Source organism: Monomorium pharaonis, unplaced genomic scaffold (genome assembly GCF_013373865.1).
Source record: "Monomorium pharaonis isolate MP-MQ-018 unplaced genomic scaffold, ASM1337386v2 scaffold_528, whole genome shotgun sequence".
Lineage (NCBI taxonomy): Eukaryota > Metazoa > Arthropoda > Insecta > Hymenoptera > Formicidae > Monomorium > Monomorium pharaonis.
The window spans coordinates 1-17,086 of record NW_023415833.1 but is presented as its reverse complement, the minus strand read 5'-3'; the positions used below and the strand labels follow the sequence as shown (position 1 = coordinate 17,086).

The 17,086-nt window shown below is 39.4% G+C and overlaps 1 protein-coding gene across 1 annotated transcript; it reads right to left on the bottom strand.

Annotated features, from left to right (window-relative positions):
- Positions 1-5,934: 5,934 nt before the first annotated feature.
- Positions 5,935-10,615, bottom strand: LOC105835005 (dynein regulatory complex protein 9). The gene is made up of 7 exons (XM_012677920.3): positions 10,042-10,615; positions 9,722-9,964; positions 9,543-9,641; positions 8,649-8,889; positions 8,261-8,467; positions 7,780-7,911; positions 5,935-6,654 (listed from the first exon to the last, which is right to left on the bottom strand). Exons 1-7 carry the CDS (start codon positions 10,089-10,091, stop codon positions 6,454-6,456), a joined length of 1,173 nt encoding a protein of 390 aa, XP_012533374.1. The 5' UTR covers positions 10,092-10,615; the 3' UTR covers positions 5,935-6,453.
- Between the last annotated feature and the right edge of the window lie 6,471 nt (positions 10,616-17,086).

Below are 17,086 nucleotides of genomic sequence, written 5' to 3'. Positions count from 1 at the left end.
CAACGGAAAAGTTGATGCGAGGACGTGCAGAGCGGGCACTCTGTGCCTTGGTTTGACTCTGATGCAGCGAGATGCACAGTAGCCTTGCCATGGGAAAAGTCTCTCTCTCGCCTGCTTTGGTCCTTGCCTCCACTGGAATTCGTGGGTAAAGATGCCAGGTTCATCATGGCTAGCGAGCGGCCAATTAAAAACTTTTTAAATTGTGAGAAGTTAGGATAGGATGTGGTGGTTCCAAGATTTAATTCCCAAGCCTCCCGGGAATCAGCATCCAATAACTTGCTCAAAATCTGTAGAAGAAGGGGGTCCCAGCCATCTACTGAGCATCCCAATGAACGCAAAGCTCCGAGTGTCTCTGAAACCGTGGCAACGAAAGTGCGGAGATCCTTTGCTGATCTGGACTTTAATGGTTTTAAGTTGAGGAGTCTATCCACATACGAAGATATCAAAAGTCGTTTGTTTTCATATTGCTCTATCAAAGCTGTCCACGCTATGTCAAAACCTTCGTTGGTTAGAGAAAGATTCGTAATGAGTTGCAAAGCTTCGCCTGACAGAGACGTCATTAAATAATGCATCTTCTCGACGTCCGTGAGTTCTTCATTATTGCGAATGAGGGACGAGAAAAGATCGTGGAAAGTCTTCCAATCCAGCAAGTTACCCGAAAAATGAGGGAGATTTATTTTGGGCAAGGCCGCGAGGCGATGCGACCCGGTGACATTCGCGCTATTGATGAGAGATGTGGAACGTCCGACGGGGATTGTATCTTCACTGCTGCCACGCTTGGCTGATAATTTGCCTCGAGCTTGAATATAAAACTCGTGACACCTCTCGTAGGTGCGAGTAATCATATATTCCGTCTCATAGAGACCGGCAGAATCGAGTCGACATAAGTCTTCATGATCCTCCTGAAATTTGATCCAATGGTGTTCCAAGGATTCGAGGCGTGCATTAACAATTTGGCGCGCCTCTAAAGAAGCGTCCTCTTCCTGATCGAGCTCTGAAGCGTTCTGAATCAGACGAAATCGAGTCTCTTGTAAACGAATGGTGGACTCCATCTTCTACTGGTCAAGTGTGAAATTGATCCGGCTCGAAGGACCAAAAATAAATGTATTTGTATGGTTGAACTGGGTTAACAAAACTTAATTATCTGTATCTTTAACGATATTATGTAGATCTCCGTAGATTGTGCTCGTCGGTTAGGAAAGGAGGCGTCGATATTAAGGGTCGGAGGGGAAGTGGCGTGTCATCGATGATAGAAACGGAAGTCAGCTGGTATACTCCTTGGATGGGATGTTTACGGATTCTAGTGCAGGGATCCTCCTTGAGGTCGTGATGGTTTCATTTCAGATGCTTTCGGCGTTGGCTGTTAAGAAATTAGAAAACAAAAAAAAAGGGGTAAAGACTTCCAGGGAGCGTATACTGTAGCCTCGAAGGTGAAACGAGTGTTCGACCTGAGTTAGTATACCTCGAAATGGTGGTTCATGATACTGTAACCTCGAGGGTGTTATTAATCGACCCGAGTTAGTATCTGAAGTGTTAGCATATATACTGTTATCTCGAGGGTGACCGAATTGTCGACCCGAGCTAGTATACGTCAGGAATGAGTATTGTCAATATTGTAACCTCAAGGGTGATGCAAGGATCAACCCGAGCTGGTATTATGGTTATTGCGGTTTATTTATATTCTTGAAGGATTGTTAATTAATAAATTTCTAAAAGGAATCTAAGAAATGACTCGAAATGAATCCCGGGAACAACTTTTCATACTCATGTTACTGCTCCCAACGAACGTACCGAGACTTGCGCAAAAATGGCCGTCCAATAATTTGAACGCGCCCTGCGATCGTGCCTGCATTTACCTGACTTAACTCGTGTAAATGAAAGGAGGAAAGGAATAGGAAGGTACCTGGAAATGAGATGGTGACTCTTTCAACTGTGTGGACAAACCAGAAGGACTCGCGCCCTGCGGAAGGGGAAAGTGACTGCAAAACGGGCGTTCGGATCACGGCGATGTAAGAGTAGACAAATTCTCCGATTATCTCTGAACGCTGGATAGAACTGTAGATCTCCGAAGATCAACTCAAATATCTGGGACTTCTCACTTGCACTCCAACTGAGAAAAAACAGTCTTCAAGAACTTAGGATAACAGACATCCGCTCAGCCACACCGTTGTTGTCAAGCAGCATCAACAAGATCGAAGCGCGCTTGCTCAACGCCCCCGATTCCGCTCGCACGGCGCCTATACCCCGCTAAGCTGCCGCCGCTCGCACTCTCAGGACCGTGCGAGTTCTTTTTAAGACTTTTCCGTAACAGCTCTCATATTTGTTTTATAAAATTATTTTAAATAATTCCGTTATGCATAAAGGAAAAAACTTTAATCCGGTCTTGTATTTTTGACTGATTTTATTTTGTTCTTATATTTGCTGAAAATCCTAATTTTGGGTAGGTCCATAATTAATAGAGCTGTCCGGTCTCCGGATAGGTCGATTGATTCACGATTGGACAAATTTGTTGTTTGCTGCCTGTCGACCGCGCATTGGCCCTTCTATCTTTTTCGTTTTGCAACACGTGGCAACTTTCCGGGAAACGACGGAAATACGCAGCGTCGTACATCATAGAATTTTGCCCGGGGCAATCTCTCCGGGCAATGTTTCTCCGGGCAGCCTCATTTTAAGCGCATCTTATCGATGTACGCGAAAGCTGGGTCAGCGAGGCAATTGCATATACATATAGCGGGGGGGGGGGGGGGCGCGCTATCACGTGCGTGCACCGCCACATCGCGTTACCCATTCCTTATATCGTAATCTAAGGAGGTGGCTGGCCGCACGATCACGCCGGGCGTAAGCTTGCATGCTTTCGTTTCGCGGGAGCGGGTTGGCGACGTGGTACGTCGGGGCCGTCGTGAATTTCTCACGAGAGAAAATGCATAACGGCGTCGCGGTTCCGAGCTTTCCCCACAATGGGAAACAACGATCGCACGGGGAACGCTTTCATTTCATACGTCCCAGTCGCCTTAAATTTTTGAACTTTATCGGATTAAAAACTTCCCTCCCTCGCTCCGTGAGAGAGGCTTCCGCGACAAACGGTCCCCATAAAAATGAAAACTGCCCAGAAGCGCGCGCACGTGGCGCGAACGGTGGCAAAGGCCGAAAAGATCGATCGATCTCTTTGTGCGTTATATGTTTTATTTAAGACGCGAACGTATCGAAAAATTCCCCGAAAACGGACCGGCGATATTTTATTTTCCGGCTAAAAGATTACCGTACGAAAAGAGAATGTAATACGATTGACTCACGTAGGACGATTGTTCTTGTCGTCATAAAGATATATATTCTTTACAATCGGCACGTCTTTCATTAGTTTCTCTTTCATCTCAATTTTTTCATATCAATTTCCATATAAAATTTAAAATCTACAGTTACCGTTTTGTATTTCCATTTTTCTTTCAGGATTACGAATTATGCGATCGATTTGTGCCTCTGCCGCGAAGGACCGTCCGCGAACGTTTTATGAAAAGGGAAAATTACCGAAATTACAACTTTTACGTCGGAATTAAGCGCCATTACGGCTGCGACACAGTTTTACGTGCATTTACACACGAGTCGCGATGCAACGGCGCGTTTCTTAAGTGTAGTTTACACGATGCTTTTTTTTCGACGATCGTTATATGTACTAGTAAAAATGCATGATGTACTTTGGAAAGTTGTTAAAACTAGTTTGCCTTTCTCGTCGCTAAGCTAAGCACGCTAGTCAAGTTAAAATATTCAAAGTTTATTAGCTGCTAGCACTCTGTAACCGTGTGTCTGCTAAAAATCCTCTCACAGGGAGTGTGCTGTGTAGAGCAGCCAGACATTTTCAGCGACCAGCAGACAGGATAAATTTTAAAATTCATGCCGAATCGTATGAATAAATTCGTAGAAAGGTTATTCAGCGAATGCACATTTTCCCTCTAAAGATACGCGAGACGTATTAGATATTATTGATTATTAAACGTAAGGGTTATTGTGAAAAACTTGTTTAATGCTCGCGCTCTAATGGCTGTAACAACTTCTCGCCTAGCCGAATAGAAACGAAATAAAAACACTGCGCATAAACATGCACGTGTGTTGGCGCTGGTATGTGTTCCATTCTAAAATATTTTTATATCAGTGTATATACGAAAAAGTGTCCCACTTCTCGCGCGTTATTCTTTTGCAAACGACGGAGATGATTCTTCGGAGAGATGATTTTCCTTTGCGAGAATGTTAAAGCACCGAAAACGAACGGAGGAAAAAAAAAGCGAGATTTCTTTTGCATGCTAATTCAGGAAGTCAAGTGGATCGCAAAATTAGATCGAGTAGCTTTACGTAAAATTTATTTCAATAAAATTCTGACTTGAAGTTTCTTAGAGGAATGTGTAAAATATTAAAAGGAATATAAAAGTCAGTGGGGCTTCCCCCCCCCCCCTTTTTTTTCTTTACATTTTTACCGAGAGAAGACCGACTCCGAGTTCTGATCAAAGACCGTATCATGGAAAAACAAATGCGAGAGAAATATGGGACAGATTCTATATAAAATAACTTTTTCTATATAAAATAGCTGACTAGCTGGCTTGTTTCGCGCTTCTAAACAAACAGTAAAAAAGAGAAATGTACGCCGTGCAACTCACGCTTCGCGCGTAGACGCGTGCGTGCCGCGTACAGGCAGCCGCGTGTCGATTATTACGTCGGTGTTTCTCATGTCGGTGATTTAGAAACTCGCCGCGCCGCCAGAATCCAGGAAGTGCTCTGCACGGGAAATGAGATTCTTGCGTGAACAATACTCGACCCGCGCGCTGCTCCGCGCGTTTAGGTATACTCCGTGCACGTATACGTAATATACACGTGTGTATTTTACATCATACGACGAAGAGGCGCGCGAATTGGTGTTCGGCGATTCGCAAAATTCCTGCGCTTCATCTATCGTAATGACGCACTGATCTAACAACGCTTCCCCACTCTCCTCTCCCCCGCCGTTCATGTTCTCGCGCGATTTTCGTACTTTCGAATGAACCTGCAGCGCGTTTACGTTCGTTCCTCCTTGCGTCAACCTCGAGAATTATATGAACCGAAAGAAAATAAGATAAAAATATATTGCTCCTTCCGTCGTCTGCTAATCTAGTTCCGATAAGTAGAATCAATATTTTCTTTACGACGGAAGGTAAATAACCTGCATGAAATCGCCGCCCTGCCCCTCTGCCCCGGTTCCTCTCAAATCTGATGAATTGGGCGGACGAATAAAAATGAAGAGTTCCCTACAAAAATCAAACAAGACTTTTTTTTTTTCAAAATCTGGGTTGGCGCCAAATCATTCTCCGTTAGTAGCATCACATCGCGAACGATTTTATTCCGGTAAGAACCAAATAGAAAACGGGAAATATAAATATATAGAGAAAGTCGACAATATATTGGGTCTCCTAAAACAAAACCCTTTTATTCCTCGGAAACTAAATATTGCACTGTATTAATAATAATATTAATAAAAACATAATTTACCTAGATAATTAAAGAAGTAAAAACCCAGTTTGTTTTTATGACAGTTTGCACTATGACTTTTTTCTATATAAAATTTGCTAAAAATGAATTTTTTTAAAGAGAGAATGAAATTTGCATGATTTTTTCTAATCTTTATTTTATAAATTGTGTTACACAATGCATAGAAATATATTTTACTACTTATTGTTAGTTCATCAATTTATTTTATATCTGAGCTAGCATAATTCGTTACGAGGCCGTGTTTGAATTCTGCCATTAAAATAAAATATGAAATTTAAATCTTTTTAAACTTATTATATATCTGGAGTGCAAAATTACCATATTCATATATTAATTTTATACAAAAAATGCATGGTTTTGTTAAAAACAACTTATCATATTTTTAAAATAAAAACTGAAATTATTACTTTATATTTCAAGTAAAATTTACTTTATCACCTTTTGTTTTATTATTATTATAAGTTAATATTATAAAGAAGGTAAATGTAAAATATTTGGGAGTGTAAATAGATTATAAATATAAAATTATCCTAAGGACCAAACAAGTCCAGATAATCTTTTTCTTTTGAATGAATTTCTTTTTTAAATCTTTAAAATATTAAAATTCACAATTTTATTCTTGCATCAATTATATGTCCAACGAAAAAATTACTTATACAACAAATAGTAAAAATGAAAATTTTTTAACTTTTTGTAAATTCAACTTTTTGGACTTGTTTAGTTTTGGCAGAAATTCCTGATAAATTTTGACATTGCGCTTTTTTAGATTCTCGCTCATGCTTTTGCGATTAAAATTACCAGGGTAGTAAATCAGTTAAAGGCAACCGTAGCCTCGGTTAAATCGCTGATAGATTAATAGTGGTTTCGCTCGGTTAGATTGAACGAATTAGAATCGGATGCGGTACATTTAAGAGTAATTTGAGCGGGCGGAAGGAGGCAGAGTTATTTCTTCGTCTTAACGGACTTTTTCTTCTTTTTTTCTTCAGGTCGATACGGCCCCAGCTTCCGGCGCACCATCACGCCACGCCACCAGGCTTGCATCTTGATTGCGCTACGCTGCACATGATCCTCGTGCTCCTTTTGTCTTCGGAGCGCCTCCTGCTCTGCGAGGTACGTGTCGATGAATTCCTGGTTATTGCGGTACTGCAACAAACACCGTCCGTATCCAGTTTCAACGTGAGTTTACTGACATATTTTACCCGCGATGTCTTTCTCGAAAATAAGTGTGTCTTATACAAGATTCACGGGGGCTTTACGCGATCGTGTATCCTCGTAAGCAATAAGGGAAGGTTCAATCTTGCTCGTTAATATTTATATGGACATGTGATTAAAAGCTAGGGGCTAAACTGGACATTTTCTGCCGTAGAAAATTTGCTATCCTACATTCAGAACCATTTTTAGAAAATTAAACAAATTCATTTAAATTCAAAATTTATACATAAATTAATGTTTACGTTATTTTTAAATAATCTGATTTTTTGTCAAAGATTAAAGTTCGCGAGGTTTGCGGAGAATGTTCGATTTAAATGTAACAAAGATAAATTTTTTGAAATTAATAAGAGAACTGCTCTTATTAAACTGACAATAATGTTAAATATTAGTAATATAGCATTTATAAAAATTAATATGTATACAATAATAACGAATCTACATTGTAAGCGAAGAGAACGTGATTTCTCATTTTAAAATAATTCGAAAATATAAAATATTACTTCCCCGTGTTTGAGTTTCGTTTTTTCGTTTGCGTTATGAATTCCGCCTATGCAAGTACCTAAGGGAAATTAATCCGAGAACTTCTCGGTCAATGGCTTGGTCCTCGCTTAAATGTAAACTGGGTACCGAAACATGCGGAAGGTTCTCAGGATCCTAGAATTCGGGGAGATTTCGGTTATTAATAACGATCATCAAGACGTTCTGAGTCTCGGCGGACATTCTTGACGCGAATTATCGATTACCCCAACGAAACTTGGACGCGCCCTTTAAACTCAGGCCAAGTTATCCGGGCTTGATTGCCAATAGACGAAACGTGACGTAGCGAATCAGACAGTCACACGGGGAATGCGAAATAAGACAGCGATTGTGCTTGTTGCACCGGGTGGGAAATCCTCTTTATCCGGCAATTAAGATTCACAGGAGCGATGCGGTCGAAATAATGAGCGGCGGAATGGAAATTGAGTTACCACTACCCGCCGCGCCATTTCTCGCCGCGGGAAAATGAAAAGAAAATATTTTTCGCGCCCTCTCGTCACACAGTTTTCGAATCATTACCTCCGTTGTAAGTTCCACTAAGTATTTCCGAGCGTCTTCGATCACATTGCGTACTCTGCGGATCTTCCCCTCATACATTTCCTTCTCCCGATCGTACCTCTGCCGCCATTGCTCGATTCGGTTCTCGATGAGCTGTAAATTTAAAGTAAATATTTTTATTATTCTTGTTAGGGGTTGCGTAACTCGTTTTAAATTTGTTTCGTGCTAATCGCTCGATTCATTCAGATTTGAAATTCGTGAAAAAAAAAGGAATTTGCATAAGTTTATCGAAGTTATGAAAAAGAGCTGCGATCTCAAAGTACATTTTTCAGCGGCCCCTTAAACTTTTTCGCTGAAAGAACCTGCACTTTAATCCGTCTTAATTTTAATAGTGGGTCCTTTCAAGTCTCAACTATTTAAGTACAAGTTCTGTGATACTTCTGGTGATATTTTTGTGCTTATTTTTAAGCGAGGAAAGTTGGCAAAGGGTTCGCGCGCTCACCGCTATACGCCGCATCAGATAACGCGTCAATACATCATTCACGCGATTTTCATTTCTCTCACGCACGCAATAATCATTCAAAGTCTTTTTCAATTCGTCCATCTTCAACTCGTGACGCAGGACGTACTGCTCGCGACGTGCCGCTTCCCACACTCGGACATATTTCATCTCCACGTCCTTAATTAGTTTTAGCCTCTCCTTCTCGTCCTAAAACATTTTGCCAGCAAGTTTCGTTCTACTTACGCACACAACAAGTAACAGCTAAACAGTAAAATTTCATGATTTATCGTCGTCGCGCCGCGCGCGCGCGTGCACACACACACACACACACACACACACACACACACATTTGCGGCGACTCCTTCCGCGACTCTCGCGAAATATTTACCCGTGTCAAAGTGAGCTTCTTCGTTAAGCGCTCCTCCTCTCTCTCGTTCGCTGCTTTCTTATCGGCAATCGCTTTTCGTAACTCTGCCACAATCGTTTGCATTCTTTCATTCTCTTCTATCACAAGATGCTCCTGTTCTTTTCGCGACGTTATCTTGTCGATCTCTTTAATTAATATATCGATAGTCCCATGTTCGTTGATTTCTTGCTTCAAGTCTCGTATTATATTGCTTACATATAAACTGCAACGTGAATAATGTTCCGTAATTTTTGCATATTTAACAAGATTTACATATATACATAAGTAATATATACTGAAAAAATAGTCTCGTTGCATTAATTGGAAATCTGATAGATTTTACCAATATGTCTGCTAAGAAATGGACGAATCCGAAATTTTGTAGAAACTATCTTGTAGTAAAATTTATTAAATGTTCTAATTATCATTCTATAAAATTTTGAGTTCTATTATAATAAATATATAGGAAATCTGCTCATTATTTTGTATCACTAAAACGCACTTAATGATATATCTTGTTGATATAATCAAACCATTTCAGTGCATATATGTATTTAACAAATTATATCTGTGGCAAATATTGAGTAATTATGAAATAGAACAAACTTAATAGCCGATTGTTTAAATTTTATTAGGAAAATTGAAATCCTCCGCTACAAATACAAACTAAAATATAAAATAAAGGAAGAAACTATTTGCCACTTGCGTTTTTTAGCTTTTCAGAAAGTATCTTAGTTAATTAACAGTTTACTTATTAATTATGTAATTAATTTCGTTTTGAGGCCTCATTGTTCTTGGGCAGAGTCCATTGGCTAAACCACCACGAATACATCGGCCTTTCAGACAGGCTTATGGACGGACTAAATACATTCCAACCTGTCTCGTCGAAGCTTTTCACGCGCAGCTTCCCTCTGTGAATCCGTCATCTCCGCGGCGCCTCCGCTGAACGTCTGTAGAATAGACATTTCCGAAATCCTACGGATAAATATATGTAAAGGCCGACGGGTTATAATAGTACAGTCGCGTTTTATTGCGCTGTATTCCGCTCGACGTACTGAACATTGGGGAAAACAGTATTGGCGTTGTCCCTTATCACGGATTGCTGTCGCAAGATATTTTGGTAAACGGCCAGTGAATCTGCACATTCCTCCAGGATTTCCAGGAGAGCCTCACGCACCGCTGGCGAAAATCCCGCGGGACTTTCCGCTTCCATTTGTTTTTTGTTTTCTTCCTTTAACGCTCGGTCTTGTGTAAATGTAACTTTGTTTTCATTATCAAATTTATATGCGAGAATAGAACTGTGGAGCGTGAAAAAAAATTTTCGAAATTGCTCTGACAGGAATTGAACGAGGATGACAGAATCACATATACGTACGTCTTACGGTGTAAAGAATGATTCACACGGCGCGGCGGAGTAAGGCTCATGTACTTTGACGCATTCACCTGTACGTACGTTTTATGTGCAACGTCGACAAATTCAATGTTGAACGTGTTCACCCAATAGATACATCGTGTCAGTCTACGTCTGTCTGATAAGCCAATTTATCACGCGTAGATTCAGCTCGACTTGAAGACGCGCGATTTTCCATTGCTATCTTAAATTCTGAGCAACATCAACGGCACAGTATCGGAATACCAACTATCTTTTCAGAGGAACAGGTGCTAGACACTTGGAATGATCGATTAACAAAAAACGATTTATGTGTTTTATGTATTTAATTTTTTAAATTGACTTTTTGCAAAAAATATGTTATCGAAAATTGATAATGAAAAAACAATTAGGATAACAAATTAGAAAATAGCCATCAACTTCAATAAATAACTCTTTTATTGCCATTTATGTAAAATTTTTTTATTAATCTATAAAATAAATCATAATTTGTTATAAATTAATATTCAGTATCGATAAAAATATTGGAAAAATTATTGATGGCGACTTAATGGTAAGAAAAAGTATATAATTTTTTAGAATAGCGTTTCTTAAATTTTTAAAAATTAAAATTACCTTGAGTTTTTTTTTTAATTAATACAGGCTATTTTATTTCTAATTATTATTGTATAACAGACGCATTAAAAGATACACATAAACTTATATAGAGTAATCTTAAAATATATCTTGATTTTAAACATTGATTTTAAAAAATTTTAAGCAATTTACAATAATGATGCATTACCATTAAGAATTTTTCCGAGTAATTCATGAGATGTTAATTTGTAACAGCTCAAGTGTGTATACTTTATGATTTATTAATAGCAATGTTACAACCTTTTAATGTTTTAATTTAATGAAACATAAATTAAAAGTGATAGTGTTTTAAAAATACATATAATTATACTATTTTATAAGTGTATACAAATAATAAAATAAGTAAAAAAAAGGCATTCGATAATCATTCCATACACATAACGAAAATTGAAAGTACATATAACACATACATATTGTCCTATAAATACACAGACTCTTACAAGTAAGCAGACATTTTTTCGCGGGCTAATTAACACATCGTTGGACGCGCAGGCATCACATCGATCCCCGACACTTTGTACTATGAAGGAAGAAAAAGTAGAAATTCCGTCCAAACTCTGTAGCTCCGCAAACCTTTCGGAGCGAGTTAAACAGTTTGATCCATCGCCGCGGGCTGCCGTGGAAACGAACTCAGGGACCGTGGACATTAAAGCGGCAGTAGGCGCGAGAAGAGGGGGGAAAAAAAAAGGGAGGAGCGCGGGGTTTCGGGACGCAAAAAATCGCGCTACCGCAAATGAAAAGGAAGCATTTGCCGAGGGAAATTTTCCTCTCTTATAATGCCAAAAGCGCAAATGTACGATCTCCGGCTCTCCGCGGGCGCTCTCTCCGACGAAAATTTTCAAATTAAATTCATCGAATCGCCGGGAGAGAAAAGTCGCTTTGTGTTAACATTCCCGGGAAACGAAAAATCCCGAGAGAAAAATCCGAGAAGAATTGCAACTTAACTCGTACGCGGGCGCGTACGAGTTTTGGCGAACGCGCGCGCACCCCGCGATTCTACTTCTCTCGCACGCTTCCGGAAAAAGTTTCTCGCGGAGAAAGAAGAATAAACTTTTTGCGGGAAAAGTTGTGTGGTCTTTAATGGCGTAAAGGACATACACTTAGCGCGAGCGTGCGGATGAAGCCAAGTACATCTCGGCTTACATGAAATAGCCGAGGTAATGCATCGTGTAGTTCTGCCGCAATGCCATAGAGCGCCCGTCCGGAATTATCGATTTTACGTATCGTGAAATCTCCTCCACTCGCCTCTTTATCTCCCGGCACAGCGACAGACCTTTTTAACGTTCTTCTACTGTCACATTTCTAATGACATATAATATGATTAAAGAATAACGTAACAAACAAATTGCGTATGTATAAATACCACGCGTCGCAAAACGAAATGGAGTAGCTTATAAACGTCGTCGAATACATTCGTAATATCCTTTGCAAAAAGAAGTTTAATAGATAAGTGCTATTAAATGCGACACGTTTGCACTGGAACTTATTTGTTTTTTGCGACAGAATTTAACATTACGAGAAGGAAATTGCGGAAATTCGATAAACATCGTTCCATCTGATCTGCTCCGGGCAAAGAGACCCCGCGCTGTTGGTTCTTCATCAATTATTCCGCGAAGCGAAGCGAACGAAAGTCGAAAACTGTTAAATTGATATCGACATAATTACTATCCGATCGCGTTAGGGTATCCTGACCCCGGGGAAAAAAAAATCCTGCGGGCGAAAAAGGGCGCGCTAGCACGTATCAGTTTGATTGGAAAAGTTTTTACATCGAGAGGAGGACTTTTAATTGAATCTGCATTGTCTGGCAGAGGGAGAGAGAGAGAGAGAGAGAGAGAGAGAGAGAGAGAGAGAGAGAGAGAGAGAGAGAAAGACAGATAGAAAAATAGAGAGAAACAGAAAGGGAGAAAGAGAGAGTTCTTCGCGCGGCTTCTATCGAGCTTCATGCTCTCGTTTAACGGTGAAGAACACCGGACCGTGAATTCGTGAAAACAAAGTGATGATGTCATCTGTTACAAAGAAATCCGACAAATTCCAAGTCCGCGACTGTGGGTGTTTCTCATTGTGCTGCTCTTCGCGACTTATTTGATTAATCGCACGATCTGACAGGTGGCAAGTCACTTTTCGATTAAATTTTGCAGTAAGAAACTCGAGATACAAAATTACATGAAGAATATTAAAGATTGTTGAGCGTATGAAATATTATTATTTATGTAGAAGCGGATTGACCCGTCAAATAATTGGGTGTTGTTTTAAATAGATTAAGTTTGAAATTTTTCGACTAATCTAATAAGTGTCTATGATATAGTAGACATAATTTTTTATCTCGTATGCACTTGATTCTGCATAATATTAAGTTGAAACACTATTATATTTTACATAATATTTTTACCAATAAATGTAAAATAATCATAAAATTGAAATTTTTAATTTTAATACAATAATATTTAATAATATAATCGATGATATAATATTTTCTGATTCTTTAAAGCCGAGTACATTTGTTATCGATTTATTTTTAATTATCATTGGTAATTTATAAGTTGCAACAGATTCTTTATAAAAGACCTTGATTCTATCTTATCTAAAGAATCTTACAGAAGACATCTAATGTGAAAGACGCTAATATGAAAGACTAAAACAAACATGTTGATTTACTCTGTCCTTCCAATTTTTCTCTTTACTTTTTCTCAGTTATTTGCAGAAGTGTTAATAACAATCTCGTCTATGGTGAGATAAAAGATTTCATTTTTTCACGACAAGATAATATAAGATTATATCAATAAATAACCTTAAGTTTAAATTGTAATTTTAACATTAGAGGAAGGTCGCCAATACTAAGTCTTCTAAAGCGGCACTGCCTCATTCGAAAACTTAGCATTATATTAATTCTGATAAAAACATAATTTACTTGAATAATCAAAGAAAATTCATAGTTTATGTATTCGTAGCTTTTTCTTATATAAAATTCACTAGAAACAAATTCAACGTAATTTAACCTTTCAATGTAGTCACGCTACATGTTACGTCTTGCGAAACAGCATAAGATATTTGTCGTAATGTACAAAAATGTTTTTACATCAAAGTGAAAGACTTGTAGAGATTCTCATATATTATACATTAACTTGTAATATTTTTTTATAAATAACTCACGTTGAATGTTATCTACTATGCTAATTTCTCAGACATTTATTTTTTGATTGGCGAAAATATCAATTATTACAAAATGTGAATAAGACTATAAAAAACTGCTATTCCATTTGTGATAGAAGACACTTTGGTTACATTTATGTTTTCAAAGTTTAATTTTTAACTTTTGATTAAGAAACACGATCCAAATTCAAACTGGGGTGCTATTGGTGACTTTCCTTTAAAATATAGGTTGAGAATATTACAAAATTATGAATTTTTATGAATTCTTATGAAGGAGAGAAAGAAAAAGAAAGAATTGGTTTAATATTTTTTATAACATTTTGTTCACTTACGTAAATATTCAATGTAGTTCTAAATAATCGAGTTTTTAAACACATGTATATAGGAGAAATTAATTTTTTCTATCTTGTAATGTTTCTTTTACTACGTTATTATTCTTATAGGAATCTAAAAAATTGTCAGGAAAAGTGCAACATACATTATTAAGTAAAGAGAAGAGAAATTAAAATTAAAATTAATTTAATTCTAAGGACTTTCTTATATGAAATAATTAACTAACAATCGAGAAAAAAGGCTATGAGAATCTAATGTAATTTTCTTTGAGCGAATTTATTAAACGTATATTTAATTCCACTTTACAGAGTGGAAATCGCACAATGAGAACTGCGATAGGTTCTCACAAGCCTTTTTTTCTCGGTTGTTAATTATACTATATTAATGTGCATTGTTAATTATTTTAAAAATTATAATCCCTAACTTTAATAATTTATTTTCATTAAATGTGTGGCAAAAAATAAATTCCCTTTCTTCCGATTCGCCCGTGCGTTTTCTATGGGATCGATTTATGTGTATTAATATCGGGTCCTATTTCTGAGAAAGGTCGATTGTAAGAGCAGACTGTTAAAGGCTCATGATAAATCTTTCAGCGATTCCAAAATTTTTCGCAACCAGCCGCGGTAAAGGATGCGCAAATTGCAACGCCGCCGTTGAACGAAATTCATCGTTCGAGTGATACCGCCCGGCGGCGGCGGCGGCGACCGAAATAGGGGTGGCTATCCCTTATCTGAGGCGAAGGAAGTAAACCGTCGCACCCTGTCGGCTGTTATCGCAGTCCGAAGTGGACCATAACCCGCGCGCACAGGAAAACGTATGTGTACACATGTGGCGACCACCCTCCGGGGACGAAGGAGGGGGGGGGGGCCACCCTCCGGCGCGGCGCGTGCGTACTCGCGAGGCGGCGTCGCGACGGCGCGCTTCCGCCGCGCCCGATGCCGCGGCGAGGAGGAGACGCGAGGGCGGTTGTCGGTGGTGGTCGGTAGCAGCGAGAGAGGGCTGTTTCGTCTACTCGCCGTGCGCTCCTCGCCGCCGTCGTCGCCGTCGCCGTCACCGTCGCCGTCGTCGACGAGCGCGTCGCGACGCTCGGTGATCCTCCACGGCGCGCTCCTCCTGGTGCGTCGTCCTACGAACCTCTCGTCGTGATCGCCGTCGTGGTACGTCGGCGAAAAGGGAGTAGAGAAAAAGAGAGAGGAAACTCTGCACGCGAGCGCCTCGTCTCCCGTCACGCTTGTACTCGTGCTCGACGACGTTTCCTTCCTCCAGTCGCGGAAACGTCCCCCGCGGCGGACCCGCGCAAGGTTATAATCCCGCCTCGTCGTTGTTACTCGTCGCACCGTCACCGTCGGCGCCGTCGGCGGCGTGGATGGTGCTGGTGGTGGTGCCTAGTGCCGGTACTGGTGGATCGTCCGCAGGTCGTCCAGTTCGTTGTTATCCTCGTGCCCGACCGCATCTCGCACCAAGGGTGAGTAGAGAGACATCCAACTTAACCCTTTCGCCCTTCGTTTCTCGTCGTCGTCTCGCCGCTGTTTCTCGCGTGAGAAGTGCGCGCGTCTCGCCAAAGTAAAGCTTTGACCACTGAACTTGTGCAACGTCGATTCGTATCCCACTGTGCCGAGTTGTTACGAGTAACCTAGGTGGCTCTTTCGCAACCCTCGTGTTTATGTCGTTCCTCTTCTCTCTCTTTCCCTCCCCCTTTCCCTCTCTTTTCCCTCTCCCTCAGTTTCATCCTCGCTCTCGTCCATCGCGCTCTCCTTTTCTCCCTTCATCCCTCTCGCTCCTTCTTTTTCTCGGGCGGGGGTGGTAAACATGCGTTCTGCAGAGACGTCGATGGAACGACGCCGAGAATCCCGCCTGCGGGAAATAATCTCGACAAATCGCATTTTACTCGCGTCGAGCTTTGTTCCATTAGCATAACGATGAGAATTATTAGCAAATTATTGATGCCGATATAATGTTGAGAGTCCAGATTTCGAGGTCGTAAATGAATTAAAACCAATCGTGAGAATCAAATTGCAATTAAAATAACCGGAGGGATAATTGCGACATCGCGATATCTGTATTTTTGTAAAATCGCTTCCCTAACAGTTGCTTTTGGCAAATTCAGTGGATCATTTAGCAAATAAGTCCTTGTCACTATAAACAGTTCTATGACTGGAGGAGATTACTAGATTCGTCATGAGAAGTGGTATTTCGGTGGCGCGTTGGTCGCCGTATGCAAACGCTAGAGTTAACCCAGAAAGCCTTCAGAAATCAGATATGCAAGTGAGTCGGCAACGAGAAACACTAATTAATTAAATCACTACTTGAGAAGTTAACTCGTTCAATTGCGTAACGCCATTCAATTATCGCGATTAATCTTATGTTTCAAAATGCTGAAAATTATTGAATTCGCCGCTGATTTGACTGGATGGAGATTACTAGTATCATTAATCTACAATGTTTATTATTATCGTGATTCGTCGTTAATTGCTTATTATTATTATTATTTTATTATTTTTATATTTTATTATTATTCTTATTTATTATTATTATCTATTATGATTATTTATATTATTATATATAGCACTAGATGCTTTGTACAAATATAACAAATTTGGTTTTTATTGTTTCATTTATATGCTCGACTGAAAGAAAAATTATTAACATTATACAGTTTATATAACAAATATTGTTTGTACAACAGTTAATTACACCATAGAAAAATGATAAACTCAATCAACTAGTTTGCTGCTTGTTTTCTTCCTCTCCGTCCCCTTTTCTTTTCTGATTCACACAATATGATCCGTCGCAACTGTGCTAAATTACGAAAAACAGTGTCCCATTTTACATTTTCTTCCATTTTTACTTTTGTAATTAGCTGAAGATGGAAATACGATTTTCATGTTTTAATGATGTTTTAGTTTTTATC

What these genes read in the sequence shown, in the direction of transcription:
- LOC105835005 (XM_012677920.3), bottom strand. Translation starts at nt 10,091, where the DNA reads ATGAGCCTTACTCCGCCGCGCCGTGTGAATCATTCTTTACACCGTAAG. An exon ending in CATTCTTTACACCGTAAGAC is followed by an intron (nt 9,965 to 10,041) that starts GTACGTATATGT and finishes CACGCTCCACAG; the next exon opens with TTCTATTCTCGCATATAAAT. An exon ending in ACTGTTTTCCCCAATGTTCA is followed by an intron (nt 9,642 to 9,721) that starts GTACGTCGAGCG and finishes ATTTATCCGTAG; the next exon opens with GATTTCGGAAATGTCTATTC.